The sequence below is a fragment of the Lonchura striata genome, chromosome 1A (genome assembly GCF_050655825.1).
Source record: "Lonchura striata isolate lonStrDom1 chromosome 1A, ASM5065582v1, whole genome shotgun sequence".
Lineage (NCBI taxonomy): Eukaryota > Metazoa > Chordata > Aves > Passeriformes > Estrildidae > Lonchura > Lonchura striata.
This window is the reverse complement of record NC_140741.1, coordinates 46,301,038-46,321,493: the sequence shown is the minus strand read 5'-3', so window position 1 is coordinate 46,321,493 and position 20,456 is coordinate 46,301,038. Positions and strand designations below refer to the sequence as shown.

At 40.0% G+C, this 20,456-nt stretch overlaps 1 protein-coding gene across 2 annotated transcripts in view; it reads left to right on the top strand.

Annotated features, from left to right (window-relative positions):
* WIF1 (Wnt inhibitory factor 1) overlaps positions 1–19,542 on the top strand; it is a 37,854-nt gene extending 18,312 nt beyond the window's left edge. Inside the window, exons 4-10 of one of the 2 annotated variants that reach the window (XM_021547379.3) lie at positions 4,827–4,967; positions 8,255–8,350; positions 9,941–10,036; positions 11,345–11,440; positions 15,663–15,758; positions 16,384–16,479; positions 18,712–19,542. In XM_021547379.3, the coding sequence (XP_021403054.2) occupies positions 4,827–4,967; positions 8,255–8,350; positions 9,941–10,036; positions 11,345–11,440; positions 15,663–15,758; positions 16,384–16,479; positions 18,712–18,833 (743 nt within the window). In that variant the 3' untranslated portion in view covers positions 18,834–19,542. The remainder of the gene's footprint in view (positions 1–4,826; positions 4,968–8,254; positions 8,351–9,940; positions 10,037–11,344; positions 11,441–15,662; positions 15,759–16,383; positions 16,480–18,711) is intronic. The other variant, XM_085568809.1, reaches the window with a different exon arrangement.
* Positions 19,543–20,456: the final 914 nt, after the last annotated feature.

Genomic DNA, 20,456 nt, shown 5'->3' with positions numbered 1-20,456 from the left:
AACACCCCTTTTTGCCATGCCACCTGGAATTTAGCATGAACAATTGGTCTCTCCATTCAGTGTGGATTGAAGCAGTGGTATTGAAAATAGATTTGGGTGAAAGATGGTATGATATTTGTACCACAACTGCTGCAATTGAATTGGTTCCAAGTCCAATGAATGTCAAATAAAGATACTTAAAAGCAACCTAAAAGTCACAGAAGCCAAGTTGTTGTTAAGTATTATTTCTATCTCCTTGTAAAGCAGGTGAGATATGTGAAAAGCACTCTCTGCTGCACTCAACACTCTCTGATATTACCTAGTTTCTCGTTTAATTTGTAACTATCTATAAAGGCTAGACCAAAATTACCCTTTTCTGATTGTGTTTAGGAAAACCTAATCTAAAAGTGCAGGGAGGCTGGAGATAAGAGCTCACAGTTGAAGCAGAAGGTCTGTTAACCATCATGATGGGAGATCTTATTAAAGCCAAAAAGGACTTGCCTTGTTGGCAGCACTGGTACTTCAGTTCCAGGACTAATAGGGTCATGTCCATGGAGTTCCCTTACATGGATCATGTGCAGGGCACCACTGCACTGGGTGTATATATAAGCAGTATTTAAGTCCTCTTTGGTGTTCTAGTGCTCAGTACCCATAAACTGCTTGAAGCATGTGTACTGCTAATGGTGAGACACTACTGTTATGGTGGGGTTTCTACACTCCCTGTTAGCTGGCCAAAATTAACTAAGTAATCCTAAGTAAATACATGTTATCAAGGTAGTCATTGTTTGCTACTTTGTAATTATTGTTATAATTTAAATCTTGGCAAAACAGAGTTGACAAATCTAGTCTAGTTTGCCTGGATCTACTGCATTACCAAAGAATTTTTTCTATACATACAGATGTCAGAAGAAATTCAACCACAAGCTTGTATTTAGTAACAAATCAACATTTATGGGTTTTTTTGAAAAAGTGTTCTTGCCCAAAGAAAATTAATTGCCCTTACAGACAGTTAAGGAGAAATAAAAGGGGAAAGACGACATGAGTGTGGGAAACAAGAATGAGGATTAACAGATAAGTTATTCAGAGGTAATTGAACCAATGGTTTTATAAAAATCAGTGGATTCTTGAAACTTCTTTGAGGATATCTGTCTCCATATAAGGCATATAAACAGCTTTAGTGCAGTAGGGCCTCTCTAGTCCATATTTGCCTTATGGCCAATGGTGGCCATAAGAAGACCTGTGGAAGAGCAAAAGGAGGAAAAGCACATGTGATACTTCCATTTACCCTCTCAGCTTTTACTACCTTCAGCTGGATTTCCTGTGTCTTAAGTGATTTGTCTACTTTGTAAGCTCACATGAGTTATAGATCTCTCTTTCTAGTACTTCTCCAGGCTGTCCTTGAGTCCGTGTCATATTCAGTTATCTCCAATCACCTTGGCAAGGAGTTCATTGCATGAAGATCCCCCTCCTGTAATTTCAAGTCTGGCTGCAACAGCTTCATCTGATGGGCACTGGTCCTTGCACTGATAGAGACAGTAGCCAATCTATACTGATCATCCTATACATGATTTTGTACACATCTATTATGTATCCCCTGATTTTTTTTCTCTTTACCAGACTTTGAAGAGTCACAACCTACTCAATTGCTTCTCTTTGAATGCAGCCTTGTCCTTCTCTTAGCTTTCTCTAATTCAGTATATCCTGAGATGTGGTACCATATTCTCCTTGGATTTAAGTGAGATTTAAATCACCTAGGTTCCTTAGACTTATTTGAAAACCCATTCCCAAGTCCCAGAATTGGTAGCTCACAACATGGATATTGTTACACCTAAGCACAGTAAGATGTCAAGAAGGGTGAAGATGCTTTTCAGTGGGAACTTAAAGAGCTAAGACTGCTCAGCTTGTGCAAAAGAAGATATTTGGGAGGAGTGTTGATATCTGCATTATGAGAAGTAGCTGGCTGCTTATTTCTGACTGCAGGGAAAAGCCTATGAAGATCCAGTGATTCAATCTGAGGTTAACAAGTTCAAAACAAAGTGAGTCATTTTTGTGGCAGTGATCAACATCTTGAACATCACACTCAGAGAGGTAAACACAGCTAAATGTCTGTGCCCAGGAGCAATGTAGTGGTCTGTGACTGAGAAAGAGATGGCCCCTTAAGTGACCTGAGTTGGCCCCTCCTGTCCCTGTCTGACCCAGGCAGTGCAGAGATGATGCAGATGGTGTGACCAGGCTGATGGCACAGCACTTCTTCATGCATTTCATGCAGTCCCCACAATCCACCAGCCAGGCTCAGTAGACCTTCTCTCCCTGCCCACTGCCAGTGTTGAGACATTAAAATATAGGTGCTGAGCATCCAAAGATGCTGAAAATCTTTCCCAGCTCAGCAGCAGAAATCAGTGTCTTCTCTGAGTGCAACACCATCTCTTCTCTGTCTGCTGTGCTGGTAGAGCGTGGCAGTGGACTGCAGGACTGTGTATGGGCTCCTGCTCCTCTCCAGACCTTTCATGACTGCTTCTATTGAGATTGGTCATTCAGAGACGTCCCTTTAGCAGTCCCACCAGAGACTAAAGATGGGTTTTGTTGCTGGCTTTGGCATATCTGCTTAGTGGGTAAGGCTTGCAGACGTACAGGAGTTACTCTCAGCCTGCTTCTACTGAAGACAATTTAGAGAACCTCAGTTTCCTAAGCAGAGGGAAAAGGCATGACCTCCCAGACAAAAGGTATTAAATCTGCATCCTCTGCATCCTAGGAAGCATTCTAATTACTACCTAAAATTAAATTAGGTTTCGGTCACTATGTTTCCTTAGGTTACTTTTCAAATTTGTTAAACTTTCCTTGTTCCTGTTAGAGCCATATGCTCTGCAGCCCTAGATACAAGTGCTCTAGAGGATGCAGAAATGTATATGTGCAGGAGAGGCTGTTTTATGGCCTGGTGGTGGGAGGATGGTTAACACAAAGAAGTCCCTGTCCGTGATTCCCTCTCCTTGTTTTTAGCCAGTGACAGACAAATGTAGACAGAACTAGTGAAGCAGGGACTAGTGGAGAGCTGAGATTTGCCCTCCTGCAGCCCTGCTCAGCACTGTGATGGGCCACAGGAGCTCATGGCCATGTTTTTTAATGCAAGGGACTTCTCTCTTTGGTTTGACTGTTGTGCTGTTGGTGAGTACTTAGCATTATTCAAACAGGCATAAAAATGAAAAGATTCAGGAAGGGCTTTGGGGCTTTATTTCAACTCTGAACCACCACATAGTTCAGCCAAGATCCAGGTGGTTTTTGCTCACAGGAGGGTCTTTTACTGCATATCTGTGTTCCTAGCTGTTCAGACACATGGTAAGTCCAAAAATTCCAGAATGGTCAGTGCTGGAATAAAAGGTTTATGATCTGTGGCCTTGGACTCTAGGGATATATTGCTGAGACTTTCCCTAAGCATTTAAACGACTGTCAGATCTCAGGGGAGCTCAGGGGTTGCTACCAATTAAATGCAACCTAGATAAAGCTATAGTGCTGTCATTAACAGTCTGCCACATCTTCCTCTCCATTGCAATTTGTTCAACTAAAACACATCCTAATCCAAACACTGATCTCCTGCACTTATGCTATAAGAGTGTTACTACTGTTTAAGATGTTCACAGCATTTAAAATATGTTTTAAAATTATCAACTGTAGTAGTTTCCTTCTTGCCACTTGGCTACATGGTTTTGATCTTTGCAAAGGCTGATGCAAAAGCCCTTCGACTATGTAATTGCTTTAGAATGAGAACTGCAAGGGACCTTTCAGTTTGTAGGACTTCCCAGAGGCAGAATGTGTTTTAGTAATAAATAATTACCAAATAACAAAAGGCACCAAATAACAAAAATGGCCAAATTATGGCTTGCAAAATTTTTATAACTAACAATCTAAAACAACCCAAATGTAGGGCTTTTAGCTCTGTATTTTATTTGGAAATCTCAGACCAGCTTCAGAAGAAAGGAATAAACAGATCCAATTAGTTGGATTTGACTTATTAAGCAGCTAAGAAGAGCCAATTTTGAAGAAAAGAGAAAAAAATCATTTCATCTGAAGATTATTTGAGATCACTTGTGACAATCACAACAGAGAATTCCATAGTTCTGAGGTATTGGACTTACTTCATCATTAAAATACTCCAGATTTGCTGGCCTTAATTAGTTGCTTAAAATCTTTGTATTTCGAAAGTGTTTGAATATTTTTCCTGGGAAGGCAATGTCCAAATGTCACTACACTTAACTAGTTCTGTCAGAGTGAGGTGTCTGTGTATTTTTAAAAAAAACTTCACCCATGATCACACTTATCAAGTGTACCATTTTGTCAGTACTTTATGGAGTAAGCTTTGGTTAGATCAGTATCTTATTTAGGTGATAATTGCAATATCCAAATTAGAAAAACTTACCTAAAGTAGTTTTTTTTTTTCCCCAAAATATATGTTTTTACAGAGGTTATAGAACATTTAGCATAGAAGTGAGAAATTCAACTCAGAAAATTAAGAGTAGACTTCCAGCTTGTTTTGATATATCCTTAGATACCTCCACACGAGTAATTTCCCCATCTGCAGGAAAAGTATGGTTGTGTTAAGATCACTGTCTGTGCTATAGACTCTTGGGGGTATTTCAGTAAATGAACGCAAGCTCTTCTCGTGTCCTGCTTTAGTTCTAACCCTAGGGCCACCTCTGAATAAAAGGATCTGTGTTACATTATTTCATCAATGGCATTCCTCCAAAGCTTAAATACAACTATAATATTTTTTTTATTATTGTAATGTATGCTTTTATATGTATGTGCATATGTCCATGTAAATATAAGTGTTATTGGTATTATTATCCTTTTAGTTGTTCAGGTTGGATTTCCTTGCCTTGGAAAACAAGATGGGGTTGCTGCATTTGAAGTGAATGTGATCATAATGAATTCAGAAGGCAATATTATTCTCCAGACCCCTCAGAACGCCATCTTCTTTAAAACTTGTCAGCAAGGTAACACTGAAGAAAACATGCTGGAATGCTGTTAGACCAGGTCACCTAACTGTCTTCTGTTTCATTTAGAATAAGAGCTAGAGAGGATGGAAATAAAGCAGTCACACAATGTGTAGCAATTATGGTGAATTCCAGGCTTTGTGGCTCTGTGTGCCTTTGCTGATCATTTACTACATGTTTACTGAGCCTTTTCTTACAGAACTCTCTTAGCAGACTGGGTCAGAGGCATTTCTCCCTCCTCCTCTTCACTGCTCATCACGTTAACATCAGTAGAATGTTAATTGAGGACATTGATAGAGATGTATCATATGAAAAGCCCCTGTTAGCAAACAATTTGAGGTGCTTGGAGGAGAGCTAGTTCTGTGAAAGCAGGCTGAGGTTAAAGTTTCCAGAAATGACACATCATCAAGGGAACTGACCTTCTGGGAATTATACTGGCGACACTGGTATGAATTAATGCTGTCAGTGCCTTGGTTCCAGTTTGTTGTTGTTAGGTCCCTAAATCTCAAACTTGCACATCCAAACTGAATTCAAACATCTTAAATCAGAAAATTTCTGCGAAACTTGGTTTTACCTTCTTTGTAGCTCAGGTGTAACCTCTTGGCTTTTGATACAGGTAAAATGGTGGAAGTTGGTGTTCAGTACTTCCACTTATCAAGCAGTAAGCACACAGAGGACACATTGGTAGAAGAAAAGCCATGAAGTTTTTGCAGTGTTTGCTTGGAAAGGAGAGCACTTGTTCAATCAACTGATCTATGAACCATAAGCACTATGTAATCAGACTTTCTGAATTAATTTGATATACCACAAACAACTATAATTATAACTTTAAGCTGAGGCTATGGAAATTGAAAAATCAGTGTCTAAGATAAGATAATTATACCGTATCATGTGCAATTGTATCAAATTAACTCATGAGAGGGCTGATGTACAAAGAACAAGAATTTTTCTTTCCCTATTAAATCTTCGTTCACAGTCCCACATTTTCTTATCTGCACTATTTTCTCTGAGATAATTGGCTGTACTGTGGCTTCAAAGAGTGAGCAGTGGGAGCAAGAGTTGTTTATTCTTTGAAACCTCACTATGCCCAAATAGCAAAGCTGCTTGTCCCCTTTGAAGCCTTGCTGCTGCCAATTAGCCCAGGGAAAGTGAAGGAGGGGGAGAAGAAGTGGGCAGAGAATCAGGAAGAAAAATTGAGGCTTAAGGTACACAAAATCAGTCAGATCTCATGTATGAAGTTGTGTGTCCAGTGTAAATACATCATAAAATTTTCCTATCTTTTTATTTTCAGTTCAGCTCAAAGATACTGAACTCAATAAACTTTGGAAATAGCATTGGAGTATTCTAATAGGGAGAGTAGAGTTACAGGTCTGTATTTTGGAAAGTAGTGGTTTAAAGAGGAAGGGCTCCAAACTGAGTTTAGTAGTAGCAATCATCCAAGTTATCATTTCTGTGTTATTATTTGTTGTTAGCATTTTTATATGAGTTGTAATATCTAACAATTTAGCAGTATTGCATCATATGACCTTTCAAGAAACCTGGGGTTGATTATTGTCCCAGTTCTTTGTTCATGGAGCCAGCTGAAAGACACAAGAAAGATTTCCCAAACTTAAGAGATATGCAGAGGAGGAGATTTCTCACATCATTTCTTCCAGCCCATACTGGAATAATTCCCATTCCTGCCCTGTGTCTAGTAATGGGTAAACAGCAGTGTTTTAGGATACTGAGAAGGATAAGAATGTCTTTAGTGGTTGGTATTAGGTAGGTGTGAGTTAACCTTCCTCTGTAAGATATCATATATGGTGAAGAGCTCCTGTCAGGGCCCTACTCATTGATTCCAGTTATTCTTGGCCATACAGAAAGGCTCCAGCAGAGGAAAGGAGGGGAGCAAGGGAGTAATTTTGTGGATAAGAAAGAATTTGTTGTGGCTAAAAGGTGGTCACAAATAAAAAATAATGTTTTCCTACTTTTCTGCTTGAAATGGTATGCATTTAAGCTTGCAATTTTTTTGGTAATGAACAGCAGCTCTGAAATTAAGTACAAAGACAGAAGCATTTCTAGAAAAAGTCCTAGAATACAGTGTTAGAAATTTTGTGGATAAGAAAGAATTTGTTGTGGCTAAAAGGTGGTCACAAATAAAAAATAATGTTTTCCTACTTTTCTGCTTGAAATGGTATGCATTTAAGCTTGCAATTTTTTTGGTAATGAACAGCAGCTCTGAAATTAAGTACAAAGACAGAAGCATTTCTAGAAAAAGTCCTAGAATACAGTGTTAGAAACAAAAAATCCTTTACTACAATTACTACAGCTGCAGACAGCCTTACTTTTAAGGCATATCATTTTACTTCAAAGGTTTTGAACATTCTCACTTGGAATGTAACACAACAGAGCATCAAGATGAGGAGTTTGCTCCTACCATTGATCCGACTGATGTTAAGTTTTTCTAATGGGAATAGACAGTCTCTCCTGCCTCCCTTATTCTTTGTGAGGGATCTGGGAAGGTATTTTTTGAGTAACTGTTTTTCTACCCAGCAGCCCTTTTTGATGGTGTTCCATATGGCTTGATTTAGTTTGCCTTCTTGTTTGATGGACTCTGGTGATTTGAGGATGGTGGTGGCACTCAGAAATGTCTCTCATCCTTGTATAATCCTGCCAGTGTTGCCAAATGCTTTTACATATTTGATCAATAATTGAGATATGAATGAGAGTTGATGATGATGCAGAACTGTTGTGCAGGAGGGCTTTCATCTTCCTTTCTGGCCTTCTTCCATTTAGCCTTGATGCTCACTCTTTCATGTGAACACAGATTTCATCATTGTCACCTCAGTAGTAACAGATGTGGTAATTAATGTAATGCAAGTTGCAGTGACGTCTACTTCAGTCTGCAGAAATCGAAACTGGTCTTGCACACTAAGGGTAGGTCTAACCAGCCATGCAAGTTCTGCACTAAGCTGCCTGCTCATTTCCACACAGAAAATAAAGTACTGGATGAGCAGAGCATCCACATTGCTCATGCACTTATAGAACAGTAGAGAAATGAAAATGCAGAGTCCACCAACAAGTGCATCACCCATGTGAACATGTGATGGAACATCTATTTGTAGACTACTAAAAGAGAAACTAATTTATCTTGAAGACATCTTAGCTGAATTTCTATTTCTTCAGTGTTTGTCTGCCAGAAAATATTTTATCTCTTGTGTCAAAGAAATATATTAATCCTGTTGAGATCTGGCTGGCAGCTGAAGTATATAACATTTTAATTAAGATTGTTGTTATATTTTATGAAGCGGAATGTCCAGGAGGATGCAGAAATGGAGGGGTTTGCAATGAAAGACATGTCTGTGAATGTCCTGATGGATTCTACGGGCCACACTGTGAGAAAGGTAATTTAATAAAGAATCTCAACTGTTTTCTTTACCACAATCTCAAAAAAACTGTATCTCCTGCACTGTAGGCTTTCCAAAAATTAAGAATGGCCTGTTCTGAAGATTTCATATATTTTGACTTCATAATGTAAGAGAATTGTTATTGTCATCCATGGTCTAGTGGAAATACAAATTTCTTACATGAAACATATTTTCTCTTTCACAAACTGCTTTTAACAAAAACTGATGCAATAGTTAAGTGATCCCTAATAACAGGGAATCCATCTGGCAAGAAGATTAAATAAAATTCTTCTGCTAATGAGGACTAGCTGTGAAACAAAGCACAGTGCTTTTGTTGCTCTGCATTTGTTTATTTAGAAGATAAGATTTGTAAGCTAAAAACAAAAATGGGAAGATGAAGGGAAGATTCTCTTTCTCTTCCATGAGTGGATAATAGCCCAAACCCAAATTTCCAGGAGTGAAGAACCAGGAAATTGGTCTGACTTGGCAAGGAAACCAGATCTTCCTATCCCTCCCTTCCTTTTCCCAGTGGCAGTGCCTCTCCAGGGTGACTGAAGATGCCCATTCCCATGGGCATCCTACTCCAATACAGTCATTCACTCCCAGATACTCTGGATACATCAAAAATATTAAATACAAAGGATTAAGGATTGTTCTCTGGCCTGGAGAGTGTCTGGCACAGCTTACATTCATATATTTAATAAACTCTTACCTTCCAACAAACCCAGTACAAACTCACTCCTGGGAGGAGCCTGTGGTCACTACTCATCCCACGGCCATGGCCAGGAGGATTTGCTGGTCAGCCAGGACAAAGCCAAGCCACTAACAATTTCACAAGATGATTTCACAAGGCCATTAGGCCCCATGCCTGGGTGCTGTTTAACTCACCAGCATGGACCCAACCTCACTGCATGTATCAATTGTGGGCAACCACAAAGTGAAGCATTGCCCCCTGACATGCCTCCCTGAAGAGCCTTTTTGTGATGGCCAGAAGGCAGATAGGTCTTGGGAAAGCACAGGGGCTCCAGAGAAGATTTACTGGGAGCATGGAGGACAGTTTGGCTGTGCAGCAGGCTTTCCTAGTCAAAATTAGGTAGCCATGCTTATTTATGCTCAGGTATGCAGGAGTAGGGAAGGTTCATTGTAAAGCCTGCCTGGGAACCCCACTGAGTTACTGACCCCTCTGAGATTGTCCTGCCTGCACAGTTGAGGAACCAGAATACAGTTGTAGAGAGGACTTTTCGGGGGGGATTTTAAATATATGTAGGTGGTGTATGTGGGTACTTTGCTCTCCTCTGTCTGGTATTAAACTATAGAAGAGACAATTTCTGTTTACATATTGAATCAGATTTGAACTTGAATTAGCCTACAGTTTTTAGTAGCACTATACAGACGTTTCCAGATACAAACCAAAGATATAATAGATTTAACCCCCTACCAGAGGCACTTTGCAAAGGTGACTTAGAACAATAAGCAGAAGGAAAAGTAGCTTAAAGAGCCAATGTGCCGTGTATTTAAATACCAGGAAAGTGCTGACATTTGGACATTGCCACCAGCAATGCTTTTTCTGCTCTTCCCAATCCTCAGCACTGTGTGTTCCTCGCTGCATGAATGGTGGGCTCTGCATCACACCCGGCCTCTGCATCTGCCCCCCGGGGTTCTACGGCATCAACTGCGACAAAGGTAAATGCCAGCCAAAGCCCCGGGCTCTGCACACACAACATCCCTCTAGGCAGCTTCCCTCTACGAGTGCATTTTGGAAAGTCAGGCAAGCCATAAGTAAATAAGTTTTAAAAATATTGTGGTTTTTAAAATAGATGCTATAGCACAGCCCAGAAGCTGCTGGAAGAATATAGAAATTTGCAGGTATCCATACATCCCAGCTCTGTGAAGAGTAGTTTGGATAATCACTTCAGTTGATCCACTGAAAACTGTGGATCTTACCACAAAAATCACTTCTACTTCTGGGGTGAGAAAAAAGGATTACAAAAAAAAATCTCTATTTGAGCTCTAGTTTCCTGTAGTCAAATTAATTTTACTAATTATTTAGTGCATTAATGTGCTGCATCTGGACACATGAAAAAATATGCAAGCTATTCATTTTTTGTTGCTGAATTGGGACTCATGAAGGGTAAAAAACAACAATCAGTTGTTCAGAACAGTAATTGGGAAGAGTCTAAACTACCATGTAGAAAAAAGCAAGTAATTTCCTGCAGAAATGTAACTGACCTGCTCATGGCAAAATGCCATGCTCCATTTGTCATTGCAGGTCTATATGAAGTAAAGATTGGATGCAAAAAGTCCTAGAGGACTTTTCAGCAAAAGAGTGGGAGCCTTCCTATTTCTTTGCACAGACTTTTGTTTGTGTCAATGCCCTCACGTCTTTGAACAGATTTTCACCACATTTAGAAAATGCTTCAAATGTGTGCTTTAATTAAATGCTCTCAATGTCTTGAAGGATTAATGTGAATCCTAGCTGTTTGGTGAAAAGTCACATCTAACACAATGTAAGTTATTTGGCAGCTGAAAGTCAGAGCATTTGCATCAATTGCACCATACAGAAAAACTCACAGAGATTTCTTTTTAGTCAAAGTATCGCTTAAGAACTGCAGTGAAGTATCCTCTTGTAGAAGTAGCTTCCAGTCCTAGGCTGCGCTCCTTTTATCAGACACTGGCAGTTTCAATAACAATAGTGTCTTAATCCTTCAATGAGCTTTATGTGTGGGGGTTGAGAAAGATGTAGCACAGTCTATCCTCAGAGAGCTCACTGCTGTATTGTTCACTTGTCTCATTCTGTATTGCCTTGTGTGTGTGCCCGTGTAAAGCATTATGTAGGAATAGCTGCATTTCAGTCTTGCTTTGTAAACTAGATGAAAAGAGGTTAATCCTCCTTTTACAGCCTACTCAATGTTTATTTATGATGTACAGCAGAGAACATTAAGTCCAAGTTAGTCCCAGTTCATATTAATGACTTCCTTTTATTTGTTTCAGCAAATTGTACAACAACCTGTTTCAATGGAGGGACGTGTTTCTATCTGGGAAAATGCATTTGTCCTTCAGGCTATGAAGGAGACCAATGTGAAATTAGTGAGTAGCATCTTCTTCTAGTATCAATGCCAGAATGGCAACATTTGACCTGCCTCTGCTGGGCTCAGAGCAAAGGTCTCACACAGCAGTTTGGGACCCTCGGAGTCAGATGCCACATGCCTCCAAACAAGTTTCCTACTCAGAAGTTTGATTCGTTTCTGGACCATCTGACCCCCTGCCCTGCTCTGTGTTCACTCGTAACCAGGCATGGTAACACATGAAGGCATAAGTACTCAAGCAGTGCCCTGTGGCAGACAGATATGCTGCCATGCCAAGCTTGTGGGGTGCATCTGTTTTCAAACATTATGGCAAATCACACTTGGGCACAGCAGATTACGTTTGAGCTGTCACCTCTGAAAGGGTTACTGTAATTTGGGAATTAAAATGTTTGGGGCAAAAGGAGGACTGAGCTGTAAGAGCTGAGAGCTTTCATGTAACATGTAAAGTTACATTCACAAGGTAACTTGAGGATGTACAACCAGACATTCTTTCTGGACTTAGAACTTTTAACAGGACATGGTGCAGTAAAGCTTTCCCTGCTGTAAATATTCCCCAGCACCTTCCCAGAAGCATGGAGAGCAGTATTTGGCCTAGGATGTGTAAATGCTGATTTTTTAATATACATCAGTAGAAACAAGTTCTCCTCGCAATTAGGAAATTTGTATAATTTTGGAAACAATGGAAATAAACTCTTAACTTGCTATCAGCCAATACACAACAACAAGTGAATTACTGTGCAAAGAAAGTACACAGATACAGTAAGACCGATGTTTTGCTCAGTCTTTATGTGTAGATTAACAATAGGTGTGTGTAAATGTTTCTACATGTCTCTATGCATTACAAAACATTTTGCAACTCCTTTTTACAGCATTAAAGATTCAAGGAAAAAGGACCAACAAAGCTTTATTGTTTTTAAGTTAATAATGATTGCCCATTGGTATAAATTCAGATCATATGCCATGAGAACAACAGTACAGGTTTTCACTGGATTTACTTTTGCTTACATCAAGTTTAAATTTGACTATTTGGCAGAACCCCATTTCTTTCTTCAGTCCCTAAAAGGTCAACATTATTGACATTTTTCAGATGAAGATTAAAGCTTGATTCAAAGAGAGAAACATGTATTTTATGTCTGGTGGTGTTTTTTTCAGGAGAATTCTTAGAACTGTTATTGCAGCCTGTATAATTAAGGGCAGTCCATTTACTTGATCTGTCTGAGGAGCTGGAGCTCCCATTTGTCTACTGCTGCTTGGAATAAGTGCAACTGTTTTGGCTTCCTGGAAAGGTTTACCTGTGAAACTCAAACTAAATTAATTAAAACACAGGCAGTAAACTAGTTTCTGTACAAAAGAAAAAGAAAGCAAATTCAGATCATGGTATGTTATGACCTAAACTAGGAGAATGTCAATGAGGGCAAGGAAAGCTATGCACTTACTCTGGCTCTTGTAAAGCCAGGACCGCAACTGTTAAACTGTGATTGACAGCTGTCATCACCTCTGGGCACTGCACCAGCACAGCAGTGGAAGATTGCAAGAAATCTAGACAAGGCTTAGAAACACCAGAGCAGAAACACAGCTCAGTCCATTTTCTTAGATCCAGGGCCAGCTACATTCAATCATGGGATTCTTAAAATAATTATGGGGGGGAAACTTTCAACAGACAGAAAGCCATCTTCTGAAAATTGCAAGGTTTTTGTTGTTGTTGGGGCTTATTTAGTATAGGTTTTCAGTGCTTGTGTAATAATTGAATCCCTCTGTAAGACTCCTGTGTTGCCTTCAGGGGAGGCAACGGTGACCTGGTTGCAAGGAACAGCACGGCAGCCCGGTTTCGCCCGGGCTACTCAGGCTAAAGACACATGCTGACACCAGTGTGGTGGATGGTCGAAAGCCTTTATTGTCTTATCTCATGGGTTTAAATAGTCTTGGGGGACTGTGCTACGTCAGGGGGGTTTGGTAGGATCTCTAGGGTTAGTCAGGAGTGGAAAACTACTGGATTAGGTGTGGTTACATTCTTTGGGGTAATGGATAACGTGCTGCAGGAGAAGAGGGGGAAGGGGGTCTTTCTTTCCATCACATCCCGAGATCTTCCGCTCACCTGTCCCTATCTACTACACTCCTGGGAAGTGTATTGAACCCAGTCTACAAGACTAACAAGCATTCACAGGCTTCCAATTTTTTTTTCTGGTTATCAGTATGCATTGTCTCTAATTAGTGTTTCACTTTGAATCCAGAGTTCTATTTTGCTTTGGATTCCTCCCCTACTTGTCACCTTTCTTAGTCAATAGAGTTATTACTCTTTCCTTCATACTGTGACAATATCTTAGTCCAAAGTTAATTGAGCTGTGCTGAGCCAAATGCTTGCCTGTTGATACATGGTGGAAGTTGGTGTCACATCTCTTGACCCATATCTTCCATATTTACTTAAAGAAGTAGGAAAATTCACTGATTTCTTTAGCATTGCTCTTTCCAGTTGTTAATTACTTGGGATGCAAATGTTTGCAAATTAGAATGCCTGAAGTTTCCCTTCCCCAGAGGCTCCTGCAGAGGAATTGTGCTTTTACAGAAACTCTCCTCAGCACTGTTTGTCCCATCAGCTGCTTATGAAGCTTCTTTCAGGATTATTAAAATAATTATAGAATAGAAATAAGTGTTTCCTTTATGTTGACAACACACATGTATCACAAGGGTCTGCAGGGGCTGAGGGCTAAGCAGGCACTGCCTCTGATGTTGAGCTCCCAAGAGGGCAGTCTGTGATCATGAAATGAGGTTTTCAGCACAGTAAGCCAGTGTTGATGCTTAAATTATGATGTGTAGGTCTCAGTTAATGCCTTTCTTTAAAAAAAATATATAAAATGGGAAAGGGAAAGGGAAAGGGAAAGGGAAAGGGAGAGGGAGAGGGAAAGGGAAAGGGAGAGGGAAAGGGAAAGGGAAAGGGAAAGGGAGAGGGAAAGGGAGAGGGAAAGGGAAAGGGAAAGGGAAACAGTTTGCTGCCCCAGGTTCCAGTTTTTGTTTGCTATATATTCAGGTAAATATTAATGTTAAATCTAGGAAGGATGCCTTTGTTTTCTCTTTTCTGGAGAATCTATGAAGTCTAGTGGCATTAGAAAAGATAAAAAATGGTTTTTTTGGACAACAATGAGAAAAGCTGCACTGGTACATATGGGCACCAAGGTGGCAGGAAAGTGAAGGTGAAGTTCCTGGTGGCTCAAGAGTGCCCAGGAAGTGATTGTGAGCCTCCCTCAGCCTGGGAGTGACTGACTTCATGGGCGCTGTGCCTCCCTTCCCAGAGATGAGTGAAGATTTAATTAGTTCAGAAATGCAGACAAATTCTGACCAGGTATAGGCAGTCTGATAATGGGACATTAGATGTTAAGTTTGGGGAAGGTCCCTGGTGCACCATGCCCAGCATGAAAGAAAGAAATTGAGTGTGGTTCTCCACCAGTGGGGGCCTCCTCAGTCCCAGGTGATCAGGGCCAAACAAGACTTCCTACGACACCTGACCCAGCCTATGCCTTTGGCAAAATCTGTTTGTGAAGGAAAGTAATTTCCAGACCAAGAGCCTGGAAAAATGTCTGCCAGTTCTGATTACTGTTAGCAAAGTTGCTCTGTTCTTTAAAGTTGCTCTATTCTTTGCAAGCAGGAAAGAAGGGCATGTATTTTTAATGTGCCCTTAGTTTCTGAGCTGCCATGTGGAACATCCCTCATTACACCATCCACAGCACCATGGTGCTCCTAGCCTGTGCTACAAACTGATGGGTATCTATTTACTGTCTGCAAGTAGCAGCCATACCTATCATTTCCAGAGCGTCTTACTGCTCTCAGATGTCACCAGATTTTTTTCTCCTGGGGCCCCTCAGGTTTGAATCCCGCTCTTTGGAACTGCATAGTCTGGACACTGCTGTGTCCCCTGTAAAGGGTGAGGAGAGCAGGAGTCAGTACTGACCAGTCATGTGGAGGATTCTGCAGGGGCAGAGTGACACAAACCTGGGCAAAAGCTGCAAGGTCACACAGCCTTTGGCCATGCCAGATTATTGTCATATTTTCAAAGGAGAAGAAAGCTTATAAACTAGAAGCACAGACTTGCAGCAGAGTCTTTCCTGATAGATCCACAGTTACACTCTAACATCTGATGAGTTTTTCAGGTACAAGGCAAACTTATCAGACACTTGTCTCCAGCAGGCACAGGGGACTAAGACCATTGTTTCTGTGTTTTCAATTTCTAGGTAAATGCCATCAACCCTGTCGAAATGGAGGCAAATGTACTGGTAAGAATAAATGCAAGTGCTCCAAAGGCTACCAGGGAGACCTGTGTTCAAAGCGTAAGTACCAAAGCCAAAAGTACCATCCATCAGACCTTGTGGGAACATCGAGCTCACTGTGCAGTATCTTTTTTACATAACATCAGTACCAATAGTCTGTTGTCAAAATAATTCAAGTTATTTTACTTTCTAGATGTACATCATACACCAGACTTAAGGAAATAAAGAAACCAGAAACATTTTTTTACAGAAGTGTCCTCACAATCTCTTCTGTACCCTTGAGTTTCTATAAAACAACAGTGTGTCACCTCAGCAAATAGCAGTTTAGTAATAGAGAAATGCTTAATAAAATGTCAATACTTTCCCATGCTAAAATACAATAAGAACATTTAGTGAGTGAGATGCTGGGGACTGCTCTACTTCTCACGCTGGTTCTGGTGGATGCTCAGCTCTGCTGTACAACCTGACTCTCTGGCCAGGGGCTGAGCCAGACCTTGCAGGTAAAGAGATGGGTGTGGACTGTTTCAGGGCTCTGACTGCACTCCGTGCAAAGGCACAAATTTACTTTGAGAGCCACAGCCTGGGCCAGGACCAGCCCATCATGTGAAACAACAGGGAGACCAAATGTGTGACTGTCTCTGGATGAAATGTCAAGAAACCAGGTGTATGTATTTATTTTTCACAGCTGTCTGTGAACCCAGCTGTGGTCTGTATGGCACCTGTGTGGAGCCCAACAAATGCCAGTGCAAAGAAGGCTGGCATGGGAGACACTGCAATAAAAGTAAGTGAGAAACAAACCCTGAGGTGTTACACACCCAGTGCTGTGCAGAAATGACTGCCTCAAGAGCCTTTCCAGCATCATTAGTGATACCATACTCCTTTTTCTTCAATCTTTAATCCAAGCAATAAAACAAAGGTTTTCAATACTCCATAATTTTACCTACTTTAAAAAAATTCAAATAATAATTTGAAAGTGTTTTATCAAGACCATTTTTGTATTAAAAATTCCAGAATCTGGTATCAATCAGAGGAGGACCTTGTATGTCTTCCAGCCATAGCATGGAAGGGATCAAATTCTTTCAATACTCCTCAGTAATACCAGCTAGCTTTGAAATGCTAGGTAGGTATTTTTAAAAGTGAAACTCTGACAGGTTTTAAAACTGATTGAAAATTAGAAAAATATAATGTCCTTTAAAAATTTTGGGGAAATTTGAAGAATTATGCAAGATCTGTTCTTAGCAACTTCCCATTTTTCTTCTCTTCCCACCCATGTTCCACAGCATGAAAAATACATTGCCCCAAAGCAAAGTTAAAGTTCTTCAAATGAATTCCTGTTGTGCTTTTTGGTCCATTTAACCACCTATTGTAGCAACTGATCATTTCACTGGGCTTAAAATGGTACTATATAATTATTTGAAATACAATTGGATATATCCAGTAAGAACCTCAGATTTAATTTTATATTTCATGTGCAACAATACTGTAACAGTAGATCTTCAATATGTGATCTTTATATACTCCCAAAAGATACTAATGTATATCACTGTTGGCTACCAATTCACATGTTGTGTTTTATGTATCAATAATAAAAAAGTTTAAAATTTTGCAGCTACAAAACCAATCAGCCATAAGGAATGTGAATCTTACATTGCAGCATCAACTGCAATGTAAGATTTTATTATGTTCAGTTTCATTAAAACCTGTTGATGCATATTATTTTTGTCACATCAAAATGTAATAGAAAAAATATAGTATTTTCATTAAAAATGAGGTATTATCCAACTAAGATGGATTTTGCTGTGAAAATTAAGTTTGCTGTGAAAATTGGGAGTCTGATTTTCTGTTGTTACCTAGTGGATTTGTGTTTAAGTATTCATGCTGCTCTCTGAAGGAGAAATACCATTCACATAAATTATGGTTAAAAAAAATATAAGGAAATGAACTATACAAGGATACAGTTCATAAGTTTGGTATGAACTTTTTCTTCCTGTCATACTCTCCTTGTAAAGAGCAGATGCAAGTGAAAACAAATACATATTTTAGGTGACAATCACTAAAGAAGTAATTACGCATACAACAAAACCAAAGATCATACCTGCCTTGTGATAAGAAGTCAATAGTCTCACATTATTGTAAACTCCAAGGTTTTGCATCCTTCATTACTTGGAGTTTGGGTACAGTCCTGCTGTGTTTAATACTGCAAAACTCTCTTTTTATTCAGCAAAGAAACTGTGAAGTGGACATTTAGGCAAAATCCACCCCCATTTTAAGTGTCCATTAATGTACATGCACTGCAGTTCCCTCTTTTCAGCTGAAACCAAACATCTCTGGGTCTTGAAAGGAGATTTATAGTTAGCTTGAGAAACTTGTTTCATATTCCATCAAATGAATGGCTCTTTAGTAAAGCTATACTCTTTTAAAAAGTGGTTAAAAAAATTAAACAGAGGAATCAGTTTTTCAAAGTCATTTCCATGAGCTTTAAGTAATGAGATGAGTAAATGAACCTATAAAGAATTACAACATAATACTTTGGATTCCATTTTTATTGTTCAGTTTCATTTTCCACAACAAAGCAGCTCTAGTAAGCCTGTTTCAGATGGCTTCCCCCCCACCCCAGGTGTTTATGGTCAGTGGTGTTCTTTTTCTTTGCATTCAGCCATAAACCAAAGCCCAGCTCAGGTAGCTGGTGCAGATTCTCCCCAGGGGATCACTTATATCCCATTCTAGAGCTGGCAGATCATAATGACTGAAACCCACCTGGTGTGGGGGTTACAGATGTGAACCCCAGGCTAAGCCACAGCCTGGCAGTGCTGAGGTCCCTGGCCAGGCCAAGCATCTTTCTGTCTGGCAGGGCTTTGTTCATCCTGAGGGATGACAGAAGCATGAGCACTTTTGTAAGGCTAAGCAAAATCCTTTGTTCAAATGGGTAAGACAGTTTCCACTTGAAATATTAGCTGTGGATCGTGAGCCCACATCTGTGGATTCTTTTTTCTTGAACTGGATAATTTTCCAGGGTATGGAGCCAGCGGTCTGAGCACCCTGAGGCCAGCAGGCAGCAAGAACAGGCAGCACACGCCTTTGCCAAAAAGGGCTGAAGAGAAGCGTGTTCCACCCGAATCCAATTATATCTGGTGAACTCCAACATCTGAAATGGTTCGTGTTACACAAAGTTCACAGCCTTCATTAACCTCTCATGGATTGAATGTTAAAATGTTGTTCATTACAGTTAAGATTACCAGCTGGAATTTTATTAGCTTCATTATAAACCACTGAACTGACGCTTACTATTCCTTTTAAGTTTTATAGATACTTCTGTAGCATGATTATATAGGCTTCTCTCAGTGCTTTGGATGGTGTTTTGTACTACACTTCAGTTACATCTAAACTTCGTTTTTTTGGTTATATAGCTGCAAATATTATCCAAAAATTAAGTAACAATATTCAAGCAGAAAACCCTTTAGATGCTAACCCTGAATTATTTCCATGACTACAGATGCAATTTGCCTAAGACAAAAGAAAGGCGCATTTTGCAAATTTTTACTAATTGTGTATTTAGACTTTTCCCTAAGAAAAACAAATACATAAATAAATAAGTTGCCTAATTTAAAAACTGAATAACTCAATTGAATATTTTTTTTTACTTTTTTGTGTATTAAAAAGAAACTGCAGTGGTGACATTTAACCAACATAATATATTGTAAACAAAGTAGAGCTATAAAGTACGAAGTTTCTGCATCAGCTTGAAGCAATATAATATATTGTAAACAGAACAGCTCTTATGTAATAAACTTTTTATACTGAATGTTATGTATAAAATAAAGATGCTGCTTTAGTTTTTTGAGTACTGCTCTGTGTGGCCTCCTGCGGTCTCATCAGTGCTGGTTTGGGACAATGGCTTTTCTAGAGCACCCTCATAAAACAGTGGCACTGTGGGGTTGGTCTCCCTCTGCTTTTAGCCCCACAGCTCTTAAAAATATTTCAGAAGAACAAGTTCTTGTGCCTTTGCCAAGGAGGGGAGAACCGGGCAGGCCGTGTATCTCACTCTCTGTACCTGTCCTCCTTATACCACATCCTCCTTTCCCCCAGCACCACCAGCCAGCCATGTTGGTGTGCCCAGTTTGTGGTGCCTCAGCTACTCAGAATATTCTTCTTACAACTTCTGCCCCAGCAGGTGATAGCTGGGCCCTGGCCCTGCTTCGTGCTCAAGGGTGATGGTCCTGTGTCCTGTTGTGATCACTCTGTAGAAGCTTGGCTGCTGCTTCTTGCAACAGTCAAGGGCTACTTGCTTTGTAATTTGATGTGGCTTGGAAGCAGGAAACATGGTTTCTGTCTGAACTGAGGAACAGTAAATATCCAAAGAATTATTACTGACCCTTGCTACAGTGCATTTCTGGCAATCTTATTAACTGGGAGAAAAAAAGAAATAACATAAAGGTGGAAGCATTAGACCTGGGCTTTTCCCTTTACTGTGGCCAGAAAGAGGAGATGTGGGCAGGAAAGGTGCTCAGCCTCTGCCCACAGTCAGTGCTGTCCCAAAAGCACCCTATTCAGATTAAATAAAGATGGAAAAGAGGCAGCCTTAAGCAGAGGAGAAAACACTTTGGTGATGAAAACCTGGGGGATCTGTTCATGAAGGAAACATTTTTTGATATTTTTGTTAAAAGTGTTGAAAGGAGGAGATTAATATTAGGTTGAAATAAAATGTGTAGCTGCCCTGTATGTCCATGGATGCCTCGGGAGCTGTGAACAAACATGAAT